This window comes from Camelina sativa, chromosome 11 (genome assembly GCF_030686135.1).
Source record: "Camelina sativa cultivar CO46 ecotype springtype chromosome 11, ASM3068613v1".
Lineage (NCBI taxonomy): Eukaryota > Viridiplantae > Streptophyta > Magnoliopsida > Brassicales > Brassicaceae > Camelina > Camelina sativa.
Genome location: NC_141890.1, coordinates 224,348 through 250,832, shown reverse-complemented (window position 1 = coordinate 250,832; position 26,485 = coordinate 224,348). Strand labels below are relative to the sequence as shown.

The window sequence follows — 26,485 nt, the reverse complement described above, 5'->3', positions numbered from 1 at the left end:
ATAGTTGGAATTTTATAGCCCATTTGTTTTAGATTTTTTTTTTGTTTTGCATATTATATCAATGTTGACAAAATATCCAGGATGATGATAACATCCAAAGTATCTAACTTATGCTGTTTTTATTTTGTGTTTAGATCATAAAATACATGTCTACTATTCTATACATTTCTCATCCTCCATCATCACCCCTCCCCGTCGTCGTCCTCATCATCATTCGTAATCCCAACATCGGCTTCGCCATTCTCCTCTTCTTCCGCACCAACATCATCATCATCATCTGAACTCTCATCACTACTTTCATCGTCAGAATCATCATCATCATCATCATCCACAATATACTCATGGTACCATCGAGTACGAGAAATCAAATCCTGTTTCCAAGAAGCAAACAACATGTACATACAAATTAGTTTTTACCTGCCAGTACCAAATTTTCACCCCTCCAGTCACATGTTTTGTATCCAAAGTAACATTCTTGTTAACTTAAGGCATATCCTCCCAGTCAAAAACATCTATATATATATATATATATAAAGCAACCAAGAGGTTAGGGCAATTACCTGATCTATATTTCCCGGCGACAAGGGTCTCTCGTTTCCTCCAGGAGTCCAGATTTTGATATCAGTTTCAATTCCACTGCTACACAAGAGTGGCATGTGAGGATGAGACTCTACACAGTTGACAACATGTTTGTCTGCTGCCATGGCACGGAGAAGCTCTCCGTCTTTCTTCCTCCATATGAATACTCGGCCACAGTCAGAACCACTAACCACATACTCGCACTTGGGTCCAAAAAAGTTTACACCTTTGACTGTTTCACGATTCGTGTGCTCTTTATACACCTGCGGGGGAGTTGGCGTTGGCGTCGTACTCCTCTTCTCCTGAGTTTTAGTTGAAGAGGGATATGGAGCTGGGCCTAGCCCCATATCAGGGGTGAAAAGATAGATGAACTCGTCACTATAAGAAGCGAGGAGCTCACTTTGATCAGAGTAAGCTAGACCTGTTATTCCTACATGGTCGCTTCCAACCAAATGGTGAGGACAGAAGTGGTCGACGGGTTGTGTAAAGTTATACCAACCCTCAGTCCTCAGATCGATAGCTGCGAATATCATAGACACGAGCATACTCATCCATGCCAGCGACCGCAAAAAGACCAGGGTTCCTCGGATCAACTGCAATTGCATGCAAGTAGACAACTAAATTGAACTTGGCTTCTTTACAAGTGAAAAGATTTGTAGCCACCCGAGTCCTAAGATCAAACTGAAAATAATAATATGTTGTTATAGAAAGCAAAAAAAGTTAAAAGAGAAAGGATTGTTCAGAACAGAAAAAAAAAACAGTGAGAAACTCACATGCTTAACAACGCCATCCTCGCCACAAGTATAGAATGAGAATGGACTACCGGGCTCAACAGCCAATTTGTGGACGGGTCCTTGATGTTTACCCAACAAACAAGTCTCGACTTGTCCAGATTCAAGAATTTGGGAATGGCGGACCTGTTAGGAAATGGAATGCAAAGGAGGAAGGGATTCAGATAAAGTTTGCAACTTTTTTTTGCGGGAAACATAAAGCAAGTAGTAAGATAGGAAGAGAGAAGAGGAGGGACCTGCTTATCAGCAGCAGAAGTGACAATGCTACGATCGTCAGAGAAAGGCATAAATTGGGCTTGGAAAACATTGTTGTAGTGGCCGGAATCGAAAGAGAGCTTGACAGAAGCAGTCTGCCAATCCCAAAGGATGACCTGTTTGTCATCAGAACCTGAAAGCAAGATATCTCCATCTGCATTGAAACTCACAGTGTTTACACAACCCTCATGCTCAACCAGCTTCTTGTCAAGCCCCAGACGCCGCAGTAGATTCTGGTAAAGTACAGAATCAATCAATTACAGTGAGTGAGCTAGCGATTTCATCCAATCCAATGTATACACATCCATCAACATAATTTGGTTGCCTTTCAGTAAAAACATCCATCAACATAGTTATCCTATTATAGGTAGAAACATTTGTAATTGTAGAAGCAAAAAAAAAAAAAAAACAATCGCTAGCTAGTTTTCAATAAGAAAGAAATTGAAGACAAAAGATATCATCATCTAATTGAAGAAGAAGAGACCAGCGAACAGAGAACTCACAACAACTACCTCTCTCTCTCTCTCTCTCTCTCTCCTTCTCTCTCTATATATATATGTCTGTGTTTTGGGGCCGCCGCGAGCGAAGAAGCCTCTCTCTCTCATTTTGACTTGGGTGGTGTTTTTTGTCTTTTTTCTTTTAATGGTATTTACTACAATGCTATTGTTTGTGTGTTAGTCTCTTAATTAATGATGCTAAAAGTAGAGATTTTTTCTTTCATTAACCAACTTTTTAGAGATAAATTGTGACTTACAAACGAAATCAAAATCAATTGAATCAAGAAAACCAACACCACCAACATATACAGCCAGCCCACATCATCTGCATATTGCTGTACAGTTTTTTTCTTTCTAATGGGGAACCAACCATCAATGATGATGAGTTGTGCTTCTCCTCAGGGCTGCCAATATACCCCCTCCTAGTCCTGATGACGATTTTTTCTTTTCCTCTCCCTCTTCTCCTACCTCCTTGGCTATCTCTTGAAGCTGCTCTATGATCTCTGAGAAGTCTGGTCTCTGCGTCGCATCCTGCTCCCACAATCTCTCCAATAGCTCTGCCAATTTCGGATTCGTGTTCTTTGGTATCGTTGGCCTTAATCCCTGACATTCACACCAACAAAAACTTTTTGTTAACTTGGTTGAACGTTTTACATCCACAACTGCTGCATTCTACACACCTATTACTTACCTTCTGGACGACCCCTACTGCTGCCTGCAATGGCGTCATGTATTCATATGGAAGCTGCCAATCACATCAACCCATCATTAGTTAAAGACACTCTCTATCTCCCTCGTTTAAATATTTTATTTTCTCAGACACACGTACCTTCCCAGTCAACAACTCCCATAGTACAATCCCGTAGCTGAATACATCTGCCTTGTGATCATATGGCTTGTGTTCTATCACCTGAATTGCAACAAAAATCATTGTGTCAGACTGAGATACTAGCCATCTTCTATATGCCAATAGATAAAAAGAACAGTACGTGTGTTTTAAGGTATAACCACGAAATAAGAAAATTTCTCTTACATTTGAAGATTGGAAAATCAAATTGTCCGTAACAAAAGCTATAAAGAGCATGAAGACAAACGTACCTCTGGAGCCATCCACCGATATGTTCCAGTTTCAGCTGTCATAACTCCAGTTTGTGCTTTCACTCTGGCCACCCCAAAGTCTGCAACCTTAACCACCTGTAACAATTGACCCAGACACGAATATGAATCCGCAACTGAACTGCTATCGACAGGAGCAAGAAATAACTAGGTAATGGACACCTAGTTAATGAAAAGAATATGATGAAATACATCCCGTGGAGTACTAGCTCAAGGAGATATCATATGTGATGCAGCAGAACATGTCATTTGAGCCTTAACATGGAGCAGTGTTATAACCAAAACATGTACCGGAAAAAATGCAGATTCATACATTCCCACTACAGAGCTAATAGTGTGCATGGAGGAGAAATAAATAGATATATGTAACACTAAATAGAGATTTTTACCTCATTTTCGTCCATTAAGAGGTTGGCAGCCTTCAAATCTCTGTGAATTATGTTATTTTGGTGTAAGTAGCTCATCCCTTTGCAAATATCTATAGCTACTTTAAACAAAGCTGGAAGCTTAAAGACGCCCTTTTGCTTGTGGAGATAGTCATATACACTTCCACCGGGCATGAATTCTATTTAATGTAAGAGAGTCAAAGGAGGGCAACGAGAATAAAAATGGTAAACGTAGAACGTGACATCAAACAGAATGATACGGATAAATATGGTCACTGCAACATACCAGTAACGATACACAGATGTGGAGGCTTGGTGCAAGCACCAATGAACTGAACAACATTTTTGTGTCGAACTTTCCTGAAAACGGAAATTTTTTTGAATGATACTCTTATCGTTTATCTGCGCATAAAAATACAAGGGAACAGACATGAAGGCACACAAACCTCATAATAAAGACTTCTTGGGCAAACTCTTTCTCTAGCTCTGAATCAAGACGCTCTGGCTTGAGGACTTTGATAGCAACTTCCTGGCTACAATATGTACCTTTATACCTGAATAAAACAAAAGGTAAAGAAAAAGAAAGGAGAGAGATTAATATCTGAGGACCTTAATATGACAATGTGTTTGACAGATACAGCCAACTTACAGATCTCCGTAAGAACCAGATGCAATTTTATGCCCAAACTTTAAGTGTTGAAGGTTGATTTCCCAAACATCAGTTCCATCACTGGGTATTGCAACATGAGTTCTGACACCTGTTTGCCCATTTTCCTTTTCGGGAGAGAAGGATTGCCGCATAGGCCAGCTTTGGCACTGCAACTGAGTACGTATGATGAAAGAAATATTAATGTCTAAAGGCAAGATTTGTGCGTGAGATGGTTTCAATATGAAAACCCGTAAGACTTCATATTATCAAACTCCATTTCATTCACAATTAGGTGATTTGGGAAGAAAAAGGTTGTCAGTGGATGATAAAGTTTGCAACTGAAAACAAGTACCTCGATCTTTGCAGCTTCTTTCTCCAATGATAATCTAAGTCTGTCTGTTTCCTGAATAATAAAAAAGATAGCATGACAACCACATTTTATAATCCGGAACCTTTAGCATGTCACAGATAGTTGCGTTTCAGCATATTAGATCACCAAACAGTTGAAAAAACATAATTGAAAGAGCCCTTGAAAAGAAAGGGATTACAGCCACCTGCCAACACGCTTGTGTTCTGTAGAGCACAGATAAAGAAGAGTAAACAAGGATAAGAGGAACACACACAAAGAAAAAAAGAGTACCTCGTAGGGCCAACCATCAACAACAAAAACATCTAGTGAGTAGCCATCAGTTGTAGAGAAAGCATGCGCCTCTTGAATGTTTAGCCCAAGCTCAGCAAGCAAGGCAGTTAACTGGATCATTTACAGTAGCTAAGTTAAAAAGATCATACTACCTAGTTCCTTGTAACTAATGTGAATATAACTTGGTAACACCAATTGTCTTTGAAGGAGCAAGCAATGAGCTTATTATATACCTGAAAAAGGAGTTTAGGCTTGTCTTCAGTGGAAAAAGTGATCTCATGCAAGGGCCTGCATTTGGACAAAGATTGGGAATTGAACAATCATTGCCAGAAGAAAAACAGGTGATTTGTGTGTAGCTAGAGTAGTAAAAGAGGAAGGAAGTACCGTGAATAGAGGGCATTGTTATGAACGGAATTGTCACCGTCGTCGTCGTTGTCTTGGGAAAGAGGAGATGCAAGAGCAAGAGCTTCAAGATTGGGGGAAGAACCAAAGGCAGGGGGAGGATGAATGCTGGAAGATGAATCAAAAGAAGATTAGTTGATCCCTTATTAGTTGGTTTGTTTTGATCAAAGAGAATTTTTTATGTTATAGAAAGAAAAAAAAGGAGGAAAAAACAAACCTTTTTCTTGGTAATGGAGGATCAGCGGGTTCCTGGTTAGTAGAAGAAGAGGAAGAAGAGTCCAAGGGAGTGGAGTCAGGTGAAGTCCCAGCAGGAGGTTGAACCTTAAGAAAAGATCAGTCACCAAAGATCCTGTGAGTCGAGAGACAAGCCCAAAAAAAAAGAGTTGACAGAGGCAACACAAAAATAAAAGATGAAGGGATCATCATCGGGGAACAAGGAAGCCGAGAGAGAGAGATGGGGATGGTTGATGGGTATATATATATATATGTATGTATACGATTGGTAAAGACTGAAGAGGAAGCTAAGGACAGACCTGGACGAGACGGACTTGGATGGCAGGCCTATTAAGAGGATCATAAGCAGAAAGGAGCAAGCGCTTGTGCATGAGAACGTCTTCAGCCCTCTCCACATTCACATCCAAAGCATACCTAAATCAATCAATCATCATCTCACATTCATTTATCAAACAAATTCAAAGGAGCACATATAAACGAGGATGGATCATGGATGGGACATGCAGCAGAGATACAGAGACAGAGACAGAGAGATATGTAAAAAGGGTCAGAAGAAGAAGAAGAGAGAGAGGGGGGGGGGAAACCTGGCAGGGAGGCGATTGAAGTGAGTCCAGAGCTCGTCCTGGAAAGAAGGGAGGTGGGAGTCGGGGATGTCGTCGGAGAGACGGAGACGGCGGAGGACCTCGTGGAAGACCTCCATTTTGATGCGCTCGCGGCGGTCCATGGTAGCCTGAGAGGTAGGTAAGGCGTCGAAAATAACGCGACTGGCGCAACTCTCGTTGTCCTCCATCACCATTGACGACCAACCACGATGATACTCTTCTTTTTGTTTATAAAAAGAGAAAGGGGAAAGGTGGAAATGAAGAAGATGGATGTGAATAAAATGTGAGAATCAGAGGCTTTTCCTTTCCTATTTGGTTTTTTTTTCGATCGTTACAGATACCGACGATTTGGAAGAAGAGAGATCAGAAGAATTCACAGAAAATAATTTGAGAAATTGAAGAGAGAGAGAGAGAGAGAGAGAGAGGTGCTAATTCGCTTCTTCTTTTTTTTTGTTGTTTGTTATTTTTTATCTTCTTTTTCCTTCCTCTCTGCTCTCTCTCTTTATATTTCTTTTTATATTTATTTATGGGGCTGGCTGGCTGGCTGGGTTTAGGGAGTAGTTTAGTATAGGGGATTGGGGTGTTAAACGACGGCGTATAAGATGAGTCATGCCCCCGTGGCGATACTGATCCTTTTAACTTCTATATATTAAGGAAGGAAAAGGTTTGAGGGGCTATTAACGTCATTTCCACGAAGCTTCTCTCTCTCTCTCCGTTATTTTAATTATTTTATTTCAATTATCCCCACCCACCCCTCCCTCAAACATTTTTTAATATCCGTCGTAATTACTAATTATCCCAAATAATCATGAAAAGGAGTAATTGAAAGAAGAGATCAAATCCCTAAACCAACACATTCCCCCCCCCCATAGATACGCTCTCTCTCTCTCTTTCTCTCTCCTATGCATGCAGTTTTACTGTTGGTATGTTGTTACTAGTACAGTAATACTATACTAGTAGTAGTTAGTAGTACATGTTAATGTGGCCCCCCTCTTCTACTCCAAGTCTCCAAATAAGAAGAAGACGACCCCACGCAGACATAAAATAGACTTATCCGGATCAGGTTCCACCTCCTAATATATTTTTTTTTTTACTATTTCCCCCAACATTACATGACATGCTGAATATGGAGTACACATAATCCCTTTTCATTTGTTCTTTTTTTTTTTTCTACTTCTTAACTTTTTTTGCATGCCTTTTTTTTTTTCTAAGTTTTTAATTTGGATATATTATTAGTTAATTCAATCAAAAGAAAAAATGTGGTGCCGATTTTGTTACACCATGCATATTCGTGGGTTTTGTCGGACGGATAATGTTTTTCTTTTTCTTTGTTTGTTTGTTTGTTTATATATATAATAGATTAGGACCCGTTCGATGTGCGGGTTTAGAGCTTTTAAAATAAAATTAATTTTAACAAAGAATATAAAATAATTTTTTTAGTAAGTACAACCTATCTATAAAATTAAATTGATACACGAAGTTGTCCAATATGATATTTGGTGTAAATGGTGCGACTCTGCAATTGAGACTATTAATCATGTTTTCTTTAAATGCCTTCGATTGTGTGAAGTTTAGGATTTATCTCAGACTATGGTCTTGTCAGAAGGTTTTCCATATAAATCGGTGTACTCGAATTTAGATTTTGTTTTCTAGAGGGGTGCCTCTCAACAGGGTGGTCCTAATCAACTTCTTCAATTACCATAGATTTTATGGGCAATCTGGAAGGCCACAAATAAAAAAGTTTTTCAAGGTTTAGAGATCGAGGCGAATGATATAATTGCTCAGGCTTTGGGCGATAAGTTAGCCTGGGAAGAGGCGCTCTCTTTTCCGACGGTAATTTCAGCTCCATCTCCGTCTTCAGATGTCCAGGTTTCTTCACCTTGTTGTCAGATTGATGGTTCTGGGAAAGCAACCAATGTGCATTCAGGATTGGGCTGGTAGTGTCGCGTTGGTGAGGAGCGAACCTTATTGTTGGGGGCCAAGTGTCTAAGATGGCCTCTCCCCCTACATTCGGAGTTAGAAGCGTTGTTGTGAGTCATGGAGCGGATACGTGCTGCAGGGATCGCTTGTCACATTTCGAGACTGATTGTGCTGAGTTACTCACTATTGTGCAAGCCCCTGAAGATTGACCGTCTTTCTCCAACCTTCTCGATGAGTTTAACTCGCTGGAGTCCTTTCCACTATTCTATATCTCTTGGATCCCGCGTGCGTCAAATACGAAGGCAGATTGTCTTGCCCGTGCTCCGTGTTTATTATCTCTGAAGTTTCTTTTGTAAACCCCTTCCCTCCAGCTTGGACAACTAACTAATGAATTTTCTTTTAATTTATTGTTTGGTTGAAAAAAAAAGTATATAGATACACTTTTAGTTAAAGAAAATAGTTGTAGATGAGTTCAAAATTATTAAAATAAAATTAAATTTAACAAATAATATATATTTAATTCTTTTCATAAGTAAAAACAATGTATAAAAGTAAAGATATAAACTTTTAATTATAGAAAATAGTTTTTTTTTTGCTATAATACACCAATGTATATCTATTTACAAATCTACGATATACATTACCAATAAAAGTGTATTTGTACACACATATATTTTACTGTATACTCTTTAGTCCTTACTACTACCAACAAATTGTCTTTACGAATACATTAAATAACCTATTATATGTCTCTTCACTTTAACATTTTTATAGTTATAAAAACGCATATATTAATATTATATACTCCTATCTTAGATATTACAATAGCAGTCCTTTTGAATAAATTATTTGGTTGGTGGAGAAAAATATGAGACTATCTATCTTTTTTTTTTTACTTCAACCATCTTTTTCTTTATGTAAAGATGAGTATTTACATTTTTTTAGAAACAGTAATTAATTGTATATTTTCACAATCATTTTTTATCATATATAAAAAGTAAATTTTCTTGTAAAATTAGCAAATTAAAATTAAAATAAATAAACTATATTATAATTTTGAATTTATTGATATCTATATATATATAATCTCCTTATAATGATCTTTTTAAAATTTTAAAGCTGTAGGTTTTTTTTCTTTAAATTTTTTTAAATAAAATTAGGTTTTCTTTTCTCTATTTTACTTTTATATAAAATTTTAATAAACTTAGAATTGACATATGTCAACATCTAAATGATACAATTGACACGTGTCACGATCTTGTTACTGAGTAATTTTGTTTTCTCTATTTTACTTTTATATAATACTTTTTTACGGTAGGTTTTGAATTTTTATATTTTTATTTTTTAAATTTTAATAAAAGTAAAATTGAAATGATACAATTGACACGTGTCACGATCTCGTTAATTAGTAATTTTGTCATCAAACTTTATATAATAAGATTTGCTTGCCTTTGTAATTAGTGTATGTTAATCTAGCTTGCACCCACACATCAACGAATATGTATCTCAGAACAAACAAAACATACTGTATAGTCTGTATATGTGGAGTAGAAATGGACGGAGAATGCCCCCAAACATTTATATTTTACGACTTAACGTACGTCTCTCTCTCGCAAGTCGCATCGCATGTGACTCCCTTCCCCCCATCTTTGGAGAGACATTTCCATTACTACCTTACTAGTTCCACCATTTTTCTCATTTCTTTTTAATTTTTATATATTTTATCATCTTCCCCGGCCCGGCTCCCCCCTAAACTAAACAAAACTGTATAATTCCCATTATAACCATCTTCTGCAATGCTAATAGAACTATATATATATATATATATTTGTATTCTTAATTTTAAGGCATATTCATCTATTTTTACTTGCAAGTTAACGGTATCATCCTACGAGCAGCTATTGTGATATAGTGTATATAATATATTATTATGCTAACACGCACGGGTTAATCTTGTTGATTTGGCGGAATGTCATTAACTATCTTGTATTGTATATTTCGACTCACTAAAGTAGCCCATATCATCATGATCCAAAATTTTAAAGTTTATATTATCATATAACCTGTGTTGTCAACCAAAAAGAATATAGATTATCGTAAACCTAGCTAATACATAACATAATGGGGTACCACGTGGTGCATGCATGGTTTCCTCTTCTATTTACTATACTATATCATAATAAAAAAATGTCTTATGCGCGTTATAATGCAATCCCTCTTTAATTTAATTAATTCTTGGTATAAAATGACTTGAAGTTACAACATTCTCTTTAAACTATTGATCAGGCAAAAACACGCATAAATTGTAAAATAATAACACAATGGAGACGCAGCCCTTAATTACATTTTCATAGACTTCTTTTTTTAATGGTTACCCACTCATATCTCGATACGATATTAAGCACTTCGTCGTAATGCAGTGATCCGACGCCGAATGATTTAAAACTTTTGGTCATATTTAATTTGGAGAGGTTAAATTATTTTGTTTTTCGTTATTATATAAAAAAAAAAACTCCATATATAACGATCTCGAGACTCGAGGAGGAAGGAGTTGACCAGAGGGAGATCGAGATGATTAAAGATGCGGCAGCCAGAAAAAGGAATAAACCACTTTGATTCGGTCGTTATTAATCAATCACAAAACTCTCAACTAGTACTAACTAAGTATTTTTAACAGCCATTGAAAAAGATATTAAGAGGTATTGGTCGCAATGACGATGATGTGGCAGCACATGGCTGCATTTCAGCCCACGTGGATTGTTGCCCCTTTACTCTCACCAAAGGTCACTAACGGGACGGCCAGCGAAGCCTCGACTTGTCGTCGTTCTAACTTATATGTCTAAAGTTGCAATCCATCCCACATCAACCCCAACGCTCTCCAATGAATTTCTCTCGCCTCTTCTCTTCTTCTTCTTCTTCTTCTTTACTAAACGCAAATTCATTTTAAATCAATGATCTTACTCTTACCTAGATAGACATTATGCCTCGATTTGTTCTACTTTTTTCCTAACAAATTCTATCATACTTAACATTGATACCCACAAAAGAAAAAAAAAGAAAACAAATTCCATCATACGAATGCGATCAATGCTAAGGTATAAGTACAACCCAATCAGCAGTTTGGTAAAATCCACATAACCGCATTCACTTCTTATTATATAACCCGTGTGGTAATCCACAAAAAAAAATCGCAATTAATTCAATCAATGTATCCTAAGTTTTGTGTTTCATCAACTATAATGTATGGTCGCGTGTCAAGTTTATTTTCATGTGTCTCATATTCATATCATCATGCATGAAGCAATCAAATATGGAAATATACATGTGTATATTTATTTATTCATCATCGTTCAAGTACCAAGATAATTTTAAGATTCAACGACTAAACGCTATGTCAGACGATGATCACTTAGATAATATTATCATTTATCACCACACGGAAAAGTTTATATTATCACCAAACAATACGAAGATTTTTAACAACGTTTATTTATTTCCATGATGATAAAACCCTAATGATCGAGTGACACACACCGTAGGTCAAGGATCCTGCAAATGGATACGGCCAATATTTTAAACCTTTTTTCAAATATGTTACAAAGTTATCATGAGCCAAATTACATTACATATGTATTTATAAGCTTGTTATTATTACTCCTCGGTCTGTTCACTGTTTATGAAAATTTAAACAAATGTGGGAAAATATGTACATAATAGAGATTCATTGAATCGAGACATCAAATTCTGATGGTGTCGACTGTGTTGTCTCATACATTAGTTGTAAGCCTGCCTACACGTTTTTTTTTTTGTTTTTTGTTTTATCTTAACCTAATTAATTGAAATTCAAAACATATGTATTATATATAAAACTATCACTTGATGTAATTCAGCTAAAGTACTGCTAATTCAACTAAAGCTGACAAAACTTGCTCGTTCAAAAGAGTAACAAAGAAATGTAAGCGCCCTACTTTTTTAATAATACAGTATAAATGTATAATAATCCACTAGTTTAGCATGTTGATATAAATATATGAATATGGAATTAGTTTGTACAAACATTAGGTAGATAAGTTGAGAAATACAAAATATCACGAAAGCATTTTCTTCTATTTTTAAAAAGTAAATTATAAGCAATATAATAACCCACGAAGAGATTGGCACAATATATAAAAGTTGATCATTTAAATTAGTCCAATAAACACGTTTTGTACGCAAACTCGGATTAGACTTAGACGGTCCTCGTAATGTAATAGGGAAAGTATAATAATATTGATAATCCCATCCGAATGAAAGAGACCGATGCTAATTTTATTTTTCCTGATTGAGAGAATATACAAGTATAGAAAACGTGGAGATCAGTGTAGAAAATGACGTAGATGTATGAATATTGGATAAGATGGCCAACGATTAATAGTGGAAATAGTTTTGCGAAACATATAGACTTGGCTTAGGTCTCTTAATTTAGGACTATACTAATTATTGTCACATTCGCAATTATCTTAATTAGAACATGTACAGTACGTCGTAGTCTAAAACAAACTAAAAATTACTTATTCAAACAGTTTACAAATCAACTAGATTAAAATAAAGAAAAAGAAAAAAAATAATAATAATAAAAGAGAGTAGTAATTATATTAGATCGCTCCTAAATGTACAAATATACACAGTAGAATGTGGATGACATGTAAATTAAGCTGAAGATAAAGTATATATATCAGAAAGCAGTGGGATGAAAATAAGAGAGAAGGAAGGATACTACTACAGAGAGAGAGAGAGAAGAGTCCATTAAGAAGGGAGAAAGGCCCGTATAAGGCCCAAGAAAATTCAGAGGGGAAGAAGAAAATGACGATGAGCAGCGTAGTCAACGAAGGTATGGAGAGGAACAACAAGTTCTTCACTATACTTGTCGTCGTCGTCGTCAAACACTTGAAGCTCCTTCTTGGCCTTATCCTTGAGCTCTTGGGCCATTTGGATAGCTCCATCGGTCTTCTTCTCATCATCCACAACCTGATAGAGCATCCCAACGGCTCTCCCGTACCTTCGGAGAGTCTCAAGCTCATGGTCAGTGGCACCGCCGAGGAGGCCTCCGCAAACGGCAGAGCATTCAGCCATGGCTCCGAATTTCTTCTCCTGAACGAAAGAAGGAGGAAAGGGGCCACCTTCGAGGTCGACGAACTGGCCAGCAGCCATACCAGTGGAGCCGACGGTGCGGGCAATCTCAGCGATGACCCTGAGGATGGTGGCACGGGGAACAAGGTCGGGAGGGGTGTGGGAGACAATGTGCTGGAAGGCGAGTGGGAAGAGGGCGTCGCCGGCGAGAATGGCGATGTCGGAGCCGTAGACTGTGTGGTTCGATGGCTTTCCTCGGCGGACAGGATCATCGTCCATACAGGGGAGGTCGTCGTGTATCAACGAAGCCGCGTGGACCTGATCATCATCATCATGATTCAATTGGATTCATTTCCATTACTACAGATCAGAGATCACAACAAACTGCAATTGACACATAATAAAACTGACCATTTCAAGGGCACAAGCGGTTGGGAAAGCGGCGAGGCGATCGCCACCGAAAAGCTCGCAGGCGGCAACACACATGACTGGAGGGGCACGCTTGGCGCCTTGTGCGAGCACCGAGTATCTCATCGACTCGTAGATCCCCGCAGGGTACTTGACCGGTATCGCCTCGTCGAGCTTCTGATTGATCTCCGTCATCAGAGTTCCCCAATACGTCTTCAGATCGAAATTCGAAGACGATGAAGGAGACCCAATTGCTCCGCCGCCTGAGAGTCTCATCATCATAGGACGACGATTGACGGGTTTCTCCGCCGCAAGAAGACACAAGCTGGGCACTAGTGGTGTCGCTGAAGCACTAAACAACATCGCCTTGGATTGAGATGGAACTAGAGATTGACAGAGACGATATAATACCAACCAAATAATTGTCTAAAACTCTTAACAAAGATTAAATTTTTCTTTTGGTTAAAGCCATAAAAGAAACGAAGCAAACACTTTTTGATGGAGATAGTGAATGACTAGTAGTACAAGTACTAGCTAGTGTCGCATGACTCAGATGTTGGAGTCAAAAAAGCTAAGCTAATTGGACTTTTGTCAGAATTTTGGAGAATCCATCCTATCCTTACATACCCAAAACAAACATCATCAGCTCCCAAATGTATTTGGATTTAATTACACAGCTCTTCTTCTGCAACACTAAGCTCGGAACAAATCAAAATTAGAGCAAGAAAGACTGAAAGAGTTACGATAACACAACACACTCTCTTTCTTTCCTCTCTCCTTCTCTTTGATGACACCCACTAGGCTTTCAGAAGGCGGATTTGAGCTTCTCCACTTCCGATAGGAGGGAGGAGTTCCCTTCACACGCCTCTTTCAACACCTCCCATCTTTTCTCTTTCTCCCTCGTTTCTTCCATGGCGTCTGCAACCCCTTTACTATACCCCACCAGTTTCAGCATCATCCCCTGCAAAACATTGGTTTGTTATTTTCATCTTCAGTACTCACTCAGCTCTACAAACAACAACCACAATAGCTGCCAGGGTTTTCATTCAACTTACCTCTCGATGACTCTTTCTCGATACATCTCTGACCAGAGACTTCACAATCTTATTCCGCAGGGATACTTTTTCCTTGGCTTCACTGCAGAATACTAAAGATGAAAAGTGATGCAGAACGAGTGTAAAGGCTACTGATCCCCGCGCCGCTGCTTTGTCCAGGGCTCCACAAGTCCATGACTTCAGGTACGCCTCAAGGACTGCTTCGTTTTCCTGCAATATCAATAGTACCAATTTATCTTAGTCGATGATACTCATAAACATGCCATTATTCAACACTTTATACCCTCTCTTTTTTTTTTCTTTTTTTTGGGGGCAAATTACCTCAACCGGTTCAAGGTAACCATCTGCTTCTCCCAAGCATTTGTCTAGACTTGGCAGAAGCTGAAGAACACTGGCATTGGAGAGCACAGTCCATGCTGAAAGTCGAACTGAGGATTCCACACATTGATGCAAGTAAATCGATACCTGCCGGCCAAACAGTTCATCACCATATGACACCGCAGCATACTGCTCCACGACCATCTCCAAAAAAGTAGAGTAGTTCTCGTGAATGTCTGACTTGAACATCAAGAGCTCATTGTCACGGTGGTTTAGTCTCGCTTCATCAAGATACTGCCCGTAGAGCTCCTGCAGAAAATTGTACAAGTTCCTAGTATTCTTGTCTTCGATGAAGTCCATTCCAACAAGCAACACGGTAGACAAAGCGTGAAACTTCCAAACCAATGGCACACTCAAAACAGGAGACGGAAGCGATCCAAAACCAGACGAGGACTCAAGTCCTGCAAGAAAGAAAACTCCAGACTTCGCGACTTCAAGAAACTCTGTGGATTCTGGTGGCCCTGTTGAGGTTTTACCACTGTGGACTGCTGAAATGGCGCTGAGAAACCAGTGCGGAGGTAGGGGCATTCTCTGGTGAGCCCACTCTGTGATCGAGGAGTCTACTTTTTTATCCTGTGTCGAACAATTTGGCATTTCACCGTCCTCATGAATCGTCTCCAGTCCAACTGTGTCCTTCTTTACCTCACTGGCTCCTTTCTCGGCTTTAGATTTTTCCTTTGGCTGTAACCATCTATCTCTGAAGTGAGAAGCAAGCATACTGCTCATACGATGATAATCCTCTTCGCTGCAATCCCATTCAAACGATATGGTTTTCTTCTTTGACTTGATACAGCAGACCAGGTGTTCTAAAGCATGTGGTCTAAGGACATAGTCGAAGGCTCTTTCCACAAGTAAATGATCCCTTGGACCTGCAATCAAGCACATAGCTAAAGTGGAGTTCAGATTATCCATCAAGCCAACAGATCCCTGATCATTATGCGCGTCAATCTGAGAGATGTTAAGAAAAAGACTCAGAAGACCGGCATCAGCCTGTGCCAACAGAACTTTGGTTGACCAAAACCCACCACCGCTAGCTCCCCAACCAAGTCCCACCCCAGGGGCCAGTCCACCTCGTTTATGCAGCTCAATGGATTGCATGATGGGCCATTCTGATGAAACAGAATCTCTAAAAGAGCTTGACACAGATGTTAGGTCAGCCAGAGACTCTGCCAGTATTCCTTTTGCAAGCACAAATTCATCTCTAGTGGAAGTACATCCCTGATGAGGAGTTGTCATCTTAGATCTAGCAGATTCTATCAGAGTTTGGATGGAAACGATAGTCCGCGTTAACCCATGAAGACAACTCACAGAAGCTAATGCTAGTTCATCATTTTGTGATCTTTCTCTTAGAAGACACAAAAAATCCATGAAAGAAGAACACCTGGAAGAGTCTTCTCTACATCTACTTACTTCTGCAACGGAAAAACTAAGAAGCTTGTGCTTGATGATGGCAAGGCCAATCTTTGGAACAAACTCCGGCAGCCATGGTAGAGGTTCTTCCTCTCCATCGGCAGAGATTCTTTCAAGGACTTTAGAAATTGTACGCATGACACCCGAATACAACCACAACAGAGACGTAGTGGACGCAGAGACATGTTCGATTCCTTTCTCCCAGTCGAGTAATTGAGGGGCCAATGATACCCAGCTTAGTGCTAAATCAATCATAGGGCTAACATAACTCCAGTCCCAAGTCAAAGATTTGTTCCGCGGAAGGTTTTGTGAGTACATATTTGGAAGTGTCTCGGCAAAAGCCTCAAGGACCAGGTAGGCCTCCTTGGACACAGAAGTAAACTCGCTGATGAGATTTGTCTCCCTGAGCTTTTCGAATGATGGACAAGTCAACCACAGACACAGAGCTGGGAAGAGCTCTGGGAAGCGCGATACGCAACAGCCACTATGGATACAGACCCTCCAAAACCGGAGCTGTTCAACCATCAAAGTAGATGAAAGCTTGCAGTTCTGCTTCCCTAGCTTCACCCATGAGTCAAGAGAGGAGGTGAACTGAAACAAATGCCACGTGACGGCGTTGAAAGTCCCGTTCTTCACAAATTCCATGCAAGTACTTTGATCATACCGGGCCAACACCTTAGTGAAATTAAATAGAGAGAAAGAAAAACGAAGGTTATATAATAGCTCTGAGGATTGATATCTTAACAAACTTTTATAATCAGGTTCTGTCAAAAAACATCAAAGACGAGCCCCAAGATAATTTTGTATTAGCAGAGTAGCAGAGCCATATTACCTTTAAGAGGCGGACAGAATTGATCTGAGAAGGAAGAATGTCCATTCTTTTGTTCAATTTGAATCTTTTTACAACTGTTTGCACAAATTTGGGATACTTCAAGATTGCAGTTGTGCATTTTGGAGAATGCCTTGCTATCGCAATAGTAACAGAAATTATGCTGTCCTCAAGGGCTGCTGTTGGTTCTGTCTGTAATGATGAACAGAAAAAAACAAATCCTAGAAAAGTAAGCAACTGGTAAAGCAACACAACAAGAATGTTTTCCTTGCTGAGTTTACGCACAGATAGTGATCTCACCTCCAGAAGGTGATAAATTCTTGGAAGGATATCCATTCTGACAAGACCAGCAGCAACATCTTGTCCGGCTACAAAAACATCTTTCTGAATAGTTTCTGTATCTTCTGTCCCGTCATCCATGATCTCTTGACGGAAAGGAACAATATTGGAGGGTTTAGCGCTGTACTTCCAGTAGCAACCACGGAGGAAGCCAAGATCAATTTCTGGCTTACTCCTAAACACCGGCGCCGTGAAGATGTCCCTTCCGTGTGGTCCCATGTTCTGGAAACAGAAATGGAATTTATCAGTTTGAACATATAGAATCAAGTTCTTTGAGGACTATAACATCTCTGTAGTGAAAAAAATCAACTATACCTCCAAAATATCAAAGAATTTCTCGTTAAGAGAACAGCTCAGTAGACACTGAATCACTTTTACACATGCTAGAACAACAGAGGTATGATTGTCATCAAGAGCCATCCTAAAGAATAAAAAAAGAAACTCATATTGATAAGAACAAACAATTTATGATATATGAGTAGTAATTTCACAAATAAGTCTCACATTACACCCATCAAGTAATTACCTCAATGCTAAGACAAGCTCAGGTTCTGGTCCAAGGGCATAAGCCCAGATGGCTTCCCAATCAATGGATTTATCTTTTTCCTCCCTTGTAAAGCCGATTCTGCTCTGGCAAAGTTTGTTCAAAGCTTTGTCGAGTACAGATGCAAGCAGATGCAAAGCAAGGCATCTTTGCCCCGGAATCTGACATATCAATAATACAGACAAATCAAGGAGCAGTAATAACCAAAAAAACCGAAGTCCCACAGGTTTTGTTCAGCTTAAGTCAAACTGGAGGCAAAAAAGAATATAACCATTCATACCACACTCCGTGCAAGAGCAATAGCTTCTTTGATGGTGTAGCCAGCTGCACCAGGGTCCCCCTCAGTTCTCAAGAAGTCACGTTCAGCAGCAGATCCAACCCCAGACAACTTTTCACCTGTACATTCAACGTGTAAGCACCCTAAGATTGTAATGAGTTTCAGTTGAATTGTTCTCTACTCACCAGTTTCAGCTGCTGAGACAACATCATCCTCAACAACAGAACCGTCAAAAGAAAATCTCAAGTCCCTGGCAGCCTCAACCCTCTCAGTCCATGTATCCCACAAGAATCCTTGGGCTAACGCCGACTTTTTTGAATTCTTTGTTGCCTCTTCGGCAGAGGAAACTCCAAGCAGTGAATGCTTTCGCTTCTTCAATTTATCCTCACCTCGTTTCTTCAAAATGCTGAGTAATGCAGGATCCATCTTGTCCAATAACTCAGCCTGTGCTTCTGCAATCTCGTCGGGTGACATAGTCTGCAACCTTGCATGGTTCTCTACATCAATATCACTCTCAAGAGATGAAGACGCCTGTCTAGTCCCAAGTCGTCCATTCGAAACAGATAAGGGAGGAGAAGCGCCGAACGAAACCCTTTCCTCAATAGAGGGTGGTCTCTGAGTAACAAAGTCTCTCTGAGCAGGATTAGCCAGTAAAGTGTTAGTGGCTAAGTCGTCGGGGGGAGCAAGAGAGAGAGACTTGGTCTCAATGATCTTAACATTCCTAGGGCGAGAAGTGGATGCAGGATCATCCCCAGAGACCATATCTTTCCACCTACTGAGCTCCATGTGTTTCTTCTCCTTTCTTTGAAGCGGTTTAGCAAAAGCAGAAATGGAGTCTGAATTCATGAAACGTTCTTCTTCTTCTTCTTCTTCTTCCTCATCGTCATTAGGTTGTGCCACAGGAGGAGCCCAATGCTACAATATCAAAACATGAGGAAAAAAATAAAATCTAATGAGATGAAACAAAAAGCTGAATTTTTAGAAAAATCCAATTGGTCAGGGATTAGGGTAAACAAGTTGGTGGACTCAAGTACTAAATTAAACAGTAGAAGAAAATAAATCCTAATAAAAATCTAAAAGAAGCCAAAGCAAATTGACTGAGAAAAGCCCTAGGAGTAAGAGTGGATTAGGCTTACGGGCCCGTGAGAACGATGACGAGCGACGGGGAAGGAAAGAAGGGAGGGTCTCGGGGGAATCGGCTTATTTGGAGGCGTAGTCTCCGATATACCTTTCTCCACGATGCTCCCGACAAGGCTCGACAAGACGTTGGCCTCTTTCGGATTCAGTCTCCCGCTACTCTGCTCCATCACTGTCTAAACCCTCTAGAAGATCCTCTACACTTCTTCTTCTTCCCTCTGCTTATTTTTTTGTGTTTGATTGACTGCGTCTTATTAGAAAAGAACAAAAAAAAAAAAAGAAGGAAAAATAAGAAAAGTGTAAAATACCCCTTCTAACCTTTTTTATTTAAAAACAAAAATTAACATACAACAAGTGAAATATTGGAACATCGACAACTCTAATCCTCCTATTCTATGCAATTAACTGCAGAGTTATATGTAGGAGAGTTTGTTCTACAATGAACATATATGATTAATGATGAGAGACGTATGTGATGTGCATCAAGTTCTTCTCTAGGACTTGGCCAGAATCAGTCTTAACGAGAGCTAAGGAAGGGACTACTTGTGTGTTTCCTCTCTCTCTTCTGTTAAGTGTTAACAACATTCCCCCCATACATTATTAAATTATACTCCACATTATAAAGAAAAGATAAACATTGTTGTTGCCTATTAACCATACTCTCTTCCTCGTAGTCTGTCAGACAAAACAACTACATTCTACTACCATCATTGATCGATTTACATTCTTCTTCTTCTATTTCCAAACCTTAATCTCTTTCCGGCGTCACTCCCGTTACTCTTCTTGAACTCAAATTCCCTGCATACGACCATGCTTTCTCTGTTTCCCCCAACACTCCCTTCTCTCTCTTCACTGTGTACAGCGGCGGTGCTCTCCTCGGGCTCCTAGATGCTACACTCAGGGATGGCGTTGCAAATGGGGATCCATAGGGTGAGCTTTGCACAGAGAACCCTTTCTGTGCATTGCTGAATAGTGACTGCGGTGCTTCTGTGGCCGATATGGATCTCCTCGTGGCATCATCAACATAAAGCACATCATCTATTCTGGCCGTGATGTTGAAGGCCATGCTCTCCAACACCCTCGAGTAACTCTCCAGAATTGATTGCCCTACATCCTGCAATTAAACAAAACAACTTGTTTGAGCCTCGTTTCATGCTGCAATCACACTCCCTTCTTCTATATATTGTTATACCTTGTTATACTGAATCTTGTTCATGTCCAGCGTTGTCTGGGGAAGACCAGGGAAACGGATCCTCAGACTCTGCAAGAGGGTCTCGGCTCTCTGCACAAGGAAATCATTTCTTTCGGTGTCATTTACAAGACCCTTAACCTTGCCACCCCATGAGGACAGCTTTAGCTTTGCCTGCTTCTTGTGCTTCCTCCCACTCTTCTGTCTCCAAACGTGGACAGCCGCCTCAATCCGGTTGGCGATTTCGAGGGTCTGATGCTCCGACGACAGATCAAGACAGTCTAGGAGACACTCGGGTGAGAACTTGTTTGCAGTTAAGTACTGGTAGATGATATCTCCAAGGCATTCTTTCCCGCTCTGCAAAGAAAGAATAGAATTAGACCTCAATGAGCTAATCATAGAAAAGCCAGCGGCAATAACAAAGGTAAAGCTTGATTGAGCCAGCATACCTTGGGGAGTGAGTCCAAGTAAGGGAGAGGTATCTCCATTTCGGCGAGCACACCGCTGTTAATAGCCAAAGCAGCCTTGAGAATCTGGTTAGCAAAGTCGCGGCACTGCTGAAGTTTCTTCCTAGTGTCTAGTGACAAGCCGTGAGGGGGAACCTTGGGGCAAGGGAGCCACCACTTGTCCTCCTGCCTAACGGAAGGGCGGCCAGAGGAGGAAGCAGGAGAGTCGTAGTCACAGTCTCCAAGAACAATGCCGCGATCGGTATAGGAGAAGTCGGTGTGGGAGAAAGAGTCAAGCATATCGATCAACATGGCGTCGAGCTTCTTGAGAGCAGGGAGATTGGCGTAGAGATCAGAACGGGGGCGAGTCTCCATGATCTCATAGGTGCCGCCCCCAGGGAAATGCTGAATGGAAGGAATGAGCTCAACGATGGAATCGCTAACACAGAGGAGCCAGTCGAGTTCTCTGCGCCACATGGCCTTCTTGGGAGGAGGAAGGGGCTCAAGCCTCCAGAGCTCGCCAAACACAGTAGCTGTAGTTAAAAAATCCAATCAAGAGCCTTACTTAATAATACTGTAGGAAAACACAAAGCCCTAGGCTAGCAAAACACACACAATGGAGATTGAGAAACAAACCAGAGAGGTTGGTGATGGCGTTGGAGATAGCAAGAGCGGTAGAAACCCCTTTACCGCCACCAGACATGTCTTCACCGAGGAGTAGCTTAGCAAATCTCTCTTTCATCATCTCAATTTCTATAAAATCATCCCCAAATTACTACTTGTACAAATGTCTCCAAATCAATCAAAGAAGAAGGGAGAGTAGTTACCGGATAAATGATGGGTGTCGGGTTTGTTGTCATCCCAGAGGACATCTTTGCCGCCGATAACAGGGGCGGGGAAGTAAAAACCTCTGGGAGGGAGTGAGGCGCGGGGAGAAGAGGCAATGGAGGAGGAGGAGGGAGCGTCGGCGTTGCTACAAGTCTCGGACTCGCTAATGTCGGCGCTGGGACTGTAGCTACCGCATCTCTCGGAAGAAGAGCCGTCGTCGTCTTCCTCAGAAGATAAACTCCCCATTCTTCTTCCTTCTATCAGGGCAGCAGAGAGAGAGAGAGAGATCTGAATCTTAACGGCTTCAAAGAATCCACATTACATTAGTTAGTTTGGGCAAAGAAGAAAAGTAAGAAGAAGGAAGGAAGTGGATGTGATGATGATGATTGCTTTTGGTTTTTTGATAATTAAACCAAAAAAAAAAAAAAGTAAAGCACAGAGAGCAGAGCAGAGCAGAGCTTACCCTATTCACAAAGAGAGAGAGAGAGAGAGAGAGAGCTTTACAAAAAAAAAAATACTAATTAAAAAAATGACACCTTTCTTTCTTCCCCTCTCTCTCTCTCTCTTTGTCGTCCCCACTCACGGCGTCTACTGCGCCGTTAGGGTATGGATAGATAAAAGTCACGGTCGTCACTGTGTTTTTGGTTTAGGAACAGTACAGTAGAGTTAGTAGACGTGGAAAGACTGACTTTTAACGGCGAGATCCAACCATCCCTATATCATTTCTTTATATCAACCGTTGGATTTTTTTTATTAAGTGACGCAGAGTGTGTTGTCTTGTTGAGAGAATCTCTAAGCAGCGGGTCGAGATAATTAATTTTTTTTTATTTTTTTAAATAAGCCTGACATTGTGTGGACTAGAAGCATTCCTTGTCGGATCAGACAGTCTCTCTCTCTCTCTCGTACCGGCCTCGGCCTGGCAATGGCATGAACTACGTTTACACACCCACCATATCTTATTCTTCTTACCTCGTGACCTCCCCCGCCACGTGCCCTTTACCTATTCGTTTGTTCATCTACACTGTTTAGTACTATTCTCTCGCGTCATTTAAAAGGTGACACATCTTACGGGCAATACATTGCGTTTCCTGCCTCACTAAATTATTCATTCATTCATGCGTATTTCACCCAACGAATCTTATAAACTCGTTTATTAAGTATTTTAACTCTTTTTCAAATCGTTAATAATAAATAAATGATGGGTTCATAATCTAGTACTACTACAACTATTTAATGTCACTAATCACTAGAAGATTGGTGTTGTTGATTCACATGCATCGCTTAAGTTGACTTCCTTTTATTCTCTTCATTCATCCCTTCCAATTAAATGTTTCTTTCTCATTGACAGCCTTGTAGTTTGTTCTAATTTCATTACTCTTTTTGCCCAATTCAACTTTTTTCTTTCTTTCTTTACCAATAAAACTAGGATTAGTTAACGTCTCACCGTTGAATGAATCATTCTTAGTATTTTCTTTTATATCTCTGTTGTTTTTTCCATATTAAGTTTTTTAATTCGTTATGTATGAGTTTTTTTTTCCCCCTACTGATATGATAAAATTACTTGTTTGATTCATATGAAAATATTGACTTTTCCTTCAAATGTTAACCATAATATCAACTCCAAATATTGTCTCAAAAACACTAAAACTTTAGAAAAAAACATGTCTTCTCTTCAATAAAATAAACACCGAAATTCTAGACAATCCACTATTGTATCCATTATAATTTTTCATTAATTTAGATATACATAATTAAAAGGGAAAATTTATTAAAATGTATACCTCGCTATAAATATATAAAAGAATAAAGAACTTAATATATTAAAATAGAATATATCCCTAAATCATCCATTTACGATTGGTATGATCATACAATCAAGCCAATACGATTTCAAGGAGTGATTATGGGCGTGTGTTGTTTATTGGAGGCTCGGCCACACAACAAAGCATTCTTAGGCAAAAGGTATTCATCTCTTAGAGAGTGAGCTGGAGAATAAACTCGGAGGTAGAATTGTTGTCCTAAGTATTGCCTCGCCCAGTATTCACTCCTTAAGTTCCACATCCCCACATTGTCCAGTGCCACATATACGGCTGTCCAAGATTCTGGATATACCTACATCAAGCAAAAATCCATAAATTCATTTTCAAATTTTTGTTACAATACATTAAACTTTTTTATATTTTTTGTTTCGGAAATATAGAGATATATATGGAGTAAGATCTTATACCTGAGTAGTGGAGCGAGAAACAGCATCCCTCAAATTATACTCTCGTCTACTCGCTTTTGTCCATGTTCCTCTATCCATCCTGTAGACAGTATATACTAGCAAACATCAGAGATGCAATATATATAATGCATCATTACTATATATTATAGCTTAGCTATTATTCTCACCCGACAACCCAGAAGTTGTATCCATCGAGGTGGTAACTTTGGACGACCTTCTCGCGGTTTTGAAATATGATTTCAAAGAAATCCCTGTGGTTTGCTCCCATCACTGACGTATCCATTCTCATCCCTACTCCTCTCCTCGGCTTGTCAGGGATGCTCTCCACTTTAAAAACGCCTTTGATCTTAAAGTAATCCGCAAGCTTAAGCGGAGTATCTGCAGCTACAAACGACACTCCGTTTATGGCGTAGCGTTGCTTCTTATGCACAAGTGCCGCAGAGCTTTCCAATATTAAAGTCCTAGAGATTTTGATTCGACCATAGTGATATGAGCCTTGAGGGTTAGGCCTTGGCCCAGACGCAGTTAGATTTGTCCTAATGGACCGGGCTTGTTTGATAGACCAATCTAGTTCATCGGCAGGTGGTGGTGGTTCAACGTGGACAGAAGGAGATGTTTTGTTATGTCTTCTTGAGTTGGAGTAGTGAATAGTGGATGAGACCAAAAGTTTTTTGGCCGCAAATTTTGTGGAGACGACAATGTCATAGTCTTTGTCAGGTTGGTCCATGGTGACCAAGACGGAGTAAGACTGTCCAACGTGAATGTCGAGTGAGGTATACATGGACTGGACTGTATGTGTTCCCTCAACCTCGACGAGCTTCATTTGATGACCATGTATTCTAAAATTCAGAGTGTTTTGAATCCCTACGTTCGATATTCTGAATCTGTATGTTTTACCTAATTATTGTTACACAAACAAATATATATATATGAGATAATTATGATTTTCTTCTTGACCAAAGTACGTACGTATCAAACGACTTGGGATTTTCTTAAGACAAACCTTTCTCGACGGTGAGAGAAGAAGAAAAACTGACTCCTTGGCCATTGATCAAAACCCCTTGAGGCAAAGGTAGCTTGTGTCCTCTATCCAAAAGTGCCTTCAAAGTCTGAATGTGCATTTGGTTATATATGGTCCTAATCGAACATATAGAATTAGTTAATCAATTAATGAAAGTACCTTGTGGTCACGCTCAAACCAATCACTGATTAAGAAAGTGAAATCTCCAGCAGGTTCAGGGAAAGGGACGGGGATGCGAGGGCGGCTGAGAATACGGAAACCGCCGAAACCGCCGAAACCACCGACAGCTTTGTGAACGGCGAGGGAAGGGAAGTAGAAGAAACTACCAATCTGGTCTTTGACTTGGATTGCATAAGTGTAGTTTTTGCCCGGTGGGATTGGACAAGTCGTCCCATACACTCCATCTTGGTAAGAATTCTTCCTCAGTTGCACTCCGTTCCTTCATTAGTATTTACCATTTTTGTATTTTTATTAATTCCTTGATATTATATTAACATGAAAACTTGACGTGTCCACCAATAATACCTAGCTAAACAAGAAAGATTGTGAAGAAACGACACTACAAGTGCATGCAGATCGGCTCCCTCGTACCAATTACCAGATTACTCCAATAATTCATTAAATATAACATTTAGTGCTTTTTCCAAAATACACATATTGAAATAGAATGCTAAGAGAAAGATGGTAAAGAAGGGGGAATAGATTGGTACCAAGATAAGAGAAAGGGTTCGTCGAGCTCGTTGTGAACATTGATGATCAAATTGTCATTGGTGACTGAGTAAATATCGGGTCCTGGATATTGTCCATTGATCAAGATCCCCTGCGTCGTGTAATAAATATAATTAAAGCAGGAACGATCACATCAGACAAAAAAGACAAGAAGCCATATATATATTTTGTTGATCTTGGAAAGAAACAAAAAAATGTACCTTAAGAGGAATGCCAAGTGGAGAAATGTTGCCGTAAGTGACCCTCCAATCGAAAAAACGGTAGGGATCTTCAGCATGTACAAAAGAAATGATGGTCATTGCCATCATTATAGTCCTGACGCCGCCGTTTAGCCACCACCCCATACTCTCTCTCTCTATCTATAGCGCTATATATCTTGAATTTTGATGATGAGGAAGAAGAAAAAGCTTGGAAGAGAAAGCTTAAAAGTTTGTAGTAACCGAACAAATGACTCGGTGACGTATTTAAAGACTCAAAATGGGATGGGA

General features: G+C 39.7%; 5 protein-coding genes and 1 pseudogene across 7 annotated transcripts; all 6 read right to left on the bottom strand.

The window, feature by feature from the left end:
- Positions 1-22: 22 nt before the first annotated feature.
- LOC104727467 (uncharacterized) lies at positions 23-1,882 on the bottom strand (annotated as a pseudogene). The gene is made up of 4 exons (XR_015573043.1): positions 1,607-1,882; positions 1,353-1,496; positions 561-1,260; positions 23-371 (listed from the first exon to the last, which is right to left on the bottom strand). The product of XR_015573043.1 is annotated as an uncharacterized LOC104727467 (transcript).
- Positions 1,883-2,246: 364 nt separating this feature from the next.
- Positions 2,247-6,770, bottom strand: LOC104720761 (serine/threonine-protein kinase STY46). The gene is made up of 15 exons (XM_010438640.2): positions 6,134-6,770; positions 5,849-5,963; positions 5,533-5,636; positions 5,298-5,423; positions 5,147-5,201; positions 4,914-5,024; positions 4,626-4,676; positions 4,274-4,446; positions 4,071-4,178; positions 3,911-3,984; positions 3,628-3,803; positions 3,221-3,316; positions 2,952-3,032; positions 2,814-2,867; positions 2,247-2,725 (listed from the first exon to the last, which is right to left on the bottom strand). Exons 1-15 carry the CDS (start codon positions 6,343-6,345, stop codon positions 2,495-2,497), a joined length of 1,767 nt encoding a protein of 588 aa, XP_010436942.1. The 5' UTR covers positions 6,346-6,770; the 3' UTR covers positions 2,247-2,494.
- Positions 6,771-12,678: 5,908 nt separating this feature from the next.
- Positions 12,679-14,363, bottom strand: LOC104720758 (heterodimeric geranylgeranyl pyrophosphate synthase small subunit, chloroplastic). Its single transcript, XM_010438637.2, has 2 exons — positions 13,592-14,363; positions 12,679-13,498 (listed from the first exon to the last, which is right to left on the bottom strand). The coding sequence occupies exons 1-2, from the start codon at positions 13,949-13,951 to the stop codon at positions 12,896-12,898; spliced, it is 963 nt and encodes a 320-aa protein (XP_010436939.2). The 5' UTR covers positions 13,952-14,363; the 3' UTR covers positions 12,679-12,895.
- Positions 14,186-19,946, bottom strand: LOC104720760 (transcriptional elongation regulator MINIYO). Its single transcript, XM_087471358.1, has 10 exons — positions 19,557-19,946; positions 18,606-19,335; positions 18,424-18,539; positions 18,126-18,304; positions 17,915-18,020; positions 17,561-17,821; positions 17,264-17,452; positions 14,965-17,106; positions 14,644-14,853; positions 14,186-14,549 (listed from the first exon to the last, which is right to left on the bottom strand). Exons 1-10 carry the CDS (start codon positions 19,725-19,727, stop codon positions 14,394-14,396), a joined length of 4,260 nt encoding a protein of 1,419 aa, XP_087327484.1. The 5' UTR covers positions 19,728-19,946; the 3' UTR covers positions 14,186-14,393.
- Positions 19,947-20,154: 208 nt separating this feature from the next.
- LOC104720757 (rop guanine nucleotide exchange factor 1) lies at positions 20,155-22,716 on the bottom strand. 2 transcript variants are annotated; one of them, XM_010438636.3, is made up of 6 exons: positions 22,484-22,716; positions 22,020-22,322; positions 21,829-21,945; positions 21,196-21,725; positions 20,750-21,103; positions 20,155-20,671 (listed from the first exon to the last, which is right to left on the bottom strand). In XM_010438636.3, exons 2-6 carry the CDS (start codon positions 22,264-22,266, stop codon positions 20,306-20,308), a joined length of 1,614 nt encoding a protein of 537 aa, XP_010436938.1. In that variant the 5' UTR covers positions 22,267-22,322; positions 22,484-22,716; the 3' UTR covers positions 20,155-20,305. The 2 variants fall into 2 exon arrangements, with proteins under 2 accessions (XP_010436938.1, XP_087327485.1); XM_087471359.1 differs by having other exon boundaries at positions 22,020-22,601.
- A 952-nt stretch (positions 22,717-23,668) lies between these two features.
- Positions 23,669-26,449, bottom strand: LOC104720756 (L-ascorbate oxidase homolog). The gene is made up of 7 exons (XM_010438634.3): positions 26,198-26,449; positions 25,979-26,088; positions 25,428-25,707; positions 25,251-25,356; positions 24,415-25,144; positions 24,248-24,326; positions 23,669-24,132 (listed from the first exon to the last, which is right to left on the bottom strand). The coding sequence occupies exons 1-7, from the start codon at positions 26,339-26,341 to the stop codon at positions 23,911-23,913; spliced, it is 1,671 nt and encodes a 556-aa protein (XP_010436936.2). The 5' UTR covers positions 26,342-26,449; the 3' UTR covers positions 23,669-23,910.
- Positions 26,450-26,485: the final 36 nt, after the last annotated feature.